At 30.0% G+C, this 5,472-nt stretch overlaps 1 protein-coding gene across 1 annotated transcript; it reads left to right on the top strand.

Moving 5' to 3' along the window:
* The first annotated feature begins 727 nt into the window (after positions 1 to 727).
* On the top strand, positions 728 to 1,977 carry LOC113855357 (CEN-like protein 2). Its single transcript, XM_027486973.1, has 4 exons — positions 728 to 934; positions 1,027 to 1,088; positions 1,380 to 1,420; positions 1,757 to 1,977. Exons 1-4 carry the CDS (start codon positions 728 to 730, stop codon positions 1,975 to 1,977), a joined length of 531 nt encoding a protein of 176 aa, XP_027342774.1.
* Positions 1,978 to 5,472: the final 3,495 nt, after the last annotated feature.

A 5,472-nucleotide genomic window follows, 5' to 3' on the forward strand; every position in this document is an offset into this window, starting at 1 on the left:
ATGCTAGTTTTTCTAATTCATTTAGCATTGCTGTTACTCTTTGCATTAACAAAAATCTTTCCTCTTTTCTTTTCTTTTTTCCAAAAAAAAAAAAGATTTATATATAATCAAGATTTACTTTTTGTTGAAAAGATATAGTTAAATTTTGCATTCTCTTCATCCTTAAAATACTCAACTAAAAACAAGAAAACAAAAGATGAAGAAAAAAATATATAAACATTCACGTGATTCGACATTTTTTTTAGTAAACTCTTATTATAATTTTTACTATTTTATAATTTGTAATTAAAAAATTATAATTTCTCTCTCTCATCTATTATTTTTAGACAAAAAAAAATTATAAACTCTCACTAAATATATAATACTCAAGCTCTTAATACATTTAAAGAATTATATGTTGTGGTAAATACAGATAATTAAAAAAATTACTAATATTAAAATTAAATATATGATTTTCTAGTGTCCTGTTATCATAATTTTTCGTGCAACTCCAGGCTTTTGATCATAAGATCCTTCTTTTCAAAAAATAAAATTCCATATTCTTCAATTCTCCCATCCCTTGTTACCTCGTCAATTGGTCTCCTGTGTATTGAAGGGAAGAACATTATAAATATAGGGTTTTTACTTCACATTCTCACACAACCACCCTCAAGGCAACATTAACAACTTTTTTGTTGTTCCCGGTTTCACAACCACTTTCAGAGGCTCGTACTTCAATTAATCTTCCATGGCCGTGAATATGATATCATCAGATCCTCTTGTTATTGGGAGGGTGATCGGAGATGTAGTTGATTATTTCACTCCATCTGTGAAAGCGACTATCACTTACAACAATAAGCAAGTCTACAACGGTCATGAATTTTTTCCTTCCTCAGTAACCACTAAGCCTAAGGTTCAGATTCATGGAGGCGATATGAGATCCTTCTTCACTCTGGTACCTACTTCTTTAACCAAATATCCACGCTTCTATATCTCTTTTCATCTTATTGTTATAATATATATTTTATTTCCATGAAATTTTCTCAGGTCATGACAGATCCAGACGTCCCTGGCCCTAGTGATCCCTACCTGAGGGAACACTTACACTGGTATTTATTATACAATATAATATATATGATATGGTTAAAATAACTAATCAATCATCGCATGCAGAATTAAGTCTCCATTCTTTGGTAAATTTTTTGAGCCGTTATGGTAAGAAAAAAGTAAAGTACCTATACAGGAATATCCGAATATGGATAGAAAAACAGAAAAAAAAATTAAATTTTGTTCATAGATATGAAAATTAAATGCATGCATGCAGATAGAAGAGTTTCAATATCAGATATGTATAGTCATTTAGTTATATATAGCTTGACTGAACTTCTATTAACTCACAGGATAGTCACAGATATCCCAGGCACAACGGATGCCACATTTGGTAAGTTCTTTGATCATATTATAGACATTCATGTATTTGCAAGTGGGTAGTTTCGCTAACTCACTCTTTTTAATTAATGTATTTTTATTTATTAATTAAATTTTGTTATAAAATGTAAAAATATGAGTAAAAAATTAAGAGAGACTAGCGTAATTTTTATAATTTTTAATTAATAAAAAATTATTTAAAAGAGTATATGTTAAAAAATATACGGTTAATAATGTATGCGAGATTATACATATACAGACAGGGAAAGTGACTTTTACTTTATTAATTTTTTTTAATATTCATACATCTTCATTCCCGTGAAGCTATATATGTATATTAATTGATCAGGAAATGAAGTGGTGAACTATGAAATTCCAAGGCCGAACATAGGCATCCATAGGTTTGTATTCCTTCTTTTCAAGCAGAAACGCAGGCAGGGAGTGATGAAAATACCAACTTCAAGGGACCTATTTAACGCAAGGAACTTTGCAGATGAGAATGACTTAGGTCTTCCTGTGGCTGCTGTGTTTTTCAATGCTCAAAGGGAAACAGCTGCCAGAAGACGTTGAAACAAGCCAGAAAAAGTGGTTAATGACTACTTAGGTCTATAAGGTGTGGTGTTCAGCAAATAAGTTTAGGGTGTGAGGGGCTCTATTGTCAAGTTAAAGTTAAAGTTGAACTTGAACTTGCTCAACCTGATCAAACTAGCAGCCTAGCATCAAACTATATCCCTCTTGCATTGTTGTTATTAGTTTTGTGGTTTCAGTTTGAAATTATTTATGTTTTTACTTGAGTTCTCTGTAAATTTTGTATGAGTTTGCATGTAAGTTGTTGATTTGGATGTGGTGCATGTTTGTTTATTTTATTTATGAAATAGTCATTTTTTATTTAAGAGTCGTTTAATATGTTTTTTTTTTATTTTTTTATTTTATTTTAATTATAAATTTTCATATATTTTTAAAAAAAATTAATGTTAAATTTGTGAAAATAATATATTTTTTATTGTTTCATATTTAAACCTTCAAAATCTGATACGAAATAAAAATAAAGTAACAATATTATAATTAAAAATAAAATATAACATTTTAAAAATCAAATAAACAATTCTACACGTAAACTACTGCCAAACACATAGATCAATTAATAAAATTATCACTGTCTGATCATTTTTCTATGGATTTCTTAAAAATAAAATTCATTGCTAAGCCTCTTAAGTAATATGTGATGTCCATATAATATTATTATTACTGTCATGTCATAGTTGTTGTTATTTGAATTAAACTAATACTCTCTTTCTTTGCACATCATAGGTTAGAAATTTCGGCTTCGAGAAAGCTCCCATTTATGAGCCCTGGTAACTTCATATGAACAATTACCATAAAACACTAACGTGTGAATTGCATCTATTGCTGCTGGGGTCTGTATGTATTTCTACCAGAATTTTAACAATATTCCTAATAATGCCTTTGTTTTCTGACTGGATTCTGAAAAAAAAATATATCATAGGGACTTCTATATTACCATACCTATCTTCTATATCAATACGATAAAGCCATTAAGTGTGAGATCCTTATTCCTTCTCGTTTGTATATCTTCAACTTTAGCAAAATACTTTTTGCTAATATACTTAATATTATTACTATATGAACTCTGCTACCACACTATATAATTACGATAACATTGGTCTCTTTGTCTCTAATTATTGACTCGATATTTCTCTTTCTTGAAGTGGAAGTCCATAAATCCCAGTCTTTAAGGGCTGAAGATTCGAAGTTCATCCTCACTGTGACATGCAATATGAACGGAGAGAAATTAAGAATTCAGGCATGCTAGACGCCATTCTGAATTTCTGACGACCCTAAAAGCTTAGGTGCGATACTAAATAGTGTTTCCCTATAAGAGCTAATTCTCATTTCCTTTTTACCTTCATAAAATTATAATATGGAAACTGTGTTCCACAAATAAAGGTATATAACAAGGTAAAACTAGAAAGGAAACATAATGTATCCCTTTTATGTTTAAACAGAGAAATTACATCTTAACGGATCAATCATGCATATTTCTCTGAAGAGAAGTCTTTATTTCTATTTTTAATGGGGCACGCATGTATGATGGTCGATGGGGAGATAACAAGATATAAATAAAAATTTTATATCATGCATCATCATTCCCTACGGCTAGTGTCTAATGGATCTTATCTAACGGGTAAGAGTGTGCAACATTGATAGACGGGCACCCAAACATTCCTAAAGGAAATAAAATATATAAACCATTTTTGAACAAATATATAAACTAAATGAAATGGTTGTTTATAGAGGGAAGGATAGCTCCATTGTGTCGGTTGAAGGTGAGCATGTAGATGAATTTGGTCTATTTATAAGGACAGACTAATTATCGTTAAGAAGGTGGAGCCCGATTGGCCTGTGAAAAGGTATTGGTCTAGGACTCGAGGTTAGACTCGCTTTATCTGCCAAGTTACCGGATGCTGTTTAACTAATAATATACATTAAAATTTTAAGATTTAAATACTTTTTAACTACTTTTAAATAGGGTTAATTTTAAAAAATTATTTAAGAATTTTTTTTAATTTAATGTCAAACTATTTTTTTTTTAATATTATACCTGACGTTAACCTATGTCAGTTAAATGGTAACGTCACTAATATTTTGCCACGTCACCATCAATTCCTCTCATTCATCTTATTATTAAACCACCACGTCAAGATTCTACATCAGTATTTTTGAATTTAAAAAATATTAAAAAAAATTAAAAAATAGAAATTTAAGCGCGCAATGTGAAAATGTTGAAGAATAAAAGCTTAAATCATTATTGGACAGTTACTCAATCTTTGATCTTCAAGTGAAATATTTCTAAATAGAAAGTAAAAAATTGTTGAACCTCGTATCTGATATTGTAGTTTATTTCTTATCTTCATCTTTACCTTTGTTGTTTTTCATTTTTGAAATAAACATCGGCTTTGTTGTTTTTTCTTGTTTTTCAAGTACCATGGTTGTTACCAGAGGCGGCATTTCGTTGTGGACATTGTTGAAGGAAAGTGTTGTTTGATTATATTATTGCGAGTTAGGATTTTCTTTCATAAATTTTTGCTTTACCTGACATGAATATTTATTCCCTTTTCTATGTAGATGACTTCCAATGTTATAATTCATCACGGGGGTCATTTTAAATTGGACCTCATGATATACTATGTTGGAGACAAAGAAGTTGTTCCTGTGAAGAATATTGATATAATTCATTAATGTAAGTTATTGATGGAAATCATGACATTTTTGTTGAAGTCTCACCATCTCTTCTTTGATTTTTGCCATTTTCTCCTCAGTTGCTTTTTCAATTTCTATTAAATCACCGATCTTTGCTTTCAATTATTGAATTGTATGGATTTCTTTTGACATAACAGACTCATTGTCCTCATCTATAGGCTCTTTGACTCAACAAAAATAATTGCAAGAATTAGATTCCTGCAAACTAAATACAAACAAATTTGTAAACACAATCACAAATCTAGAACAAATACAACCAGTTGAACTTACATTCCAACTAGAACATCTCCAAAATTTTCTACCAATATTATCTTTACTTTATGAGGTCAAAATTATAGCGGGCTTCTTACATTTGCAAGTTACAGCTCGAACAAAAGATGAGTATAATGAACTATCTACACTATTCATTTTGTCAAGATGAAGAATCGAAACGAAACTCTAGATAGATAACGACAACACACGATAGAAAATCCTAACTTTCTTTTTCCTTTTCTGCTTCTTCTCTTTTTCGAGTTCATCTTCAGCGTCTTCGTTTTGTACTTCTTCTTCAATTAGGGTTTTAGATTTAGCCCTCTTTCCCTCACATCATCCAAAACGCAACATTTAGGTTAAAATTTAAAAATACTAATGTGAAATCTGATGTGGTAGTTTAATAGTGAGATGTATGAGAAAGATCAACGGTGACGTGACAAACTGTTAGCCACGTCACCATTTAATTGACAGAGATTAATGTTAGGTATAAAATTGAAAAAAAAAAATTCTAAGATAGTTTTTTAAAATTGA

Source organism: Abrus precatorius, unplaced genomic scaffold, assembly GCF_003935025.1.
Source record: "Abrus precatorius isolate BTA unplaced genomic scaffold, Abrus_2018 Scaffold11, whole genome shotgun sequence".
In the NCBI taxonomy this organism is placed as follows: Eukaryota; Viridiplantae; Streptophyta; class Magnoliopsida; order Fabales; family Fabaceae; genus Abrus; species Abrus precatorius.

What these genes read in the sequence shown, in the direction of transcription:
- LOC113855357 (XM_027486973.1), top strand. Translation starts at nt 728, where the DNA reads ATGGCCGTGAATATGATATCATCAGATCCTCTTGTTATTGGGAGGGTG. An exon ending in TGAGATCCTTCTTCACTCTG is followed by an intron (nt 935 to 1,026) that starts GTACCTACTTCT and finishes AAATTTTCTCAG; the next exon opens with GTCATGACAGATCCAGACGT. An exon ending in CTGAGGGAACACTTACACTG is followed by an intron (nt 1,089 to 1,379) that starts GTATTTATTATA and finishes ATTAACTCACAG; the next exon opens with GATAGTCACAGATATCCCAG.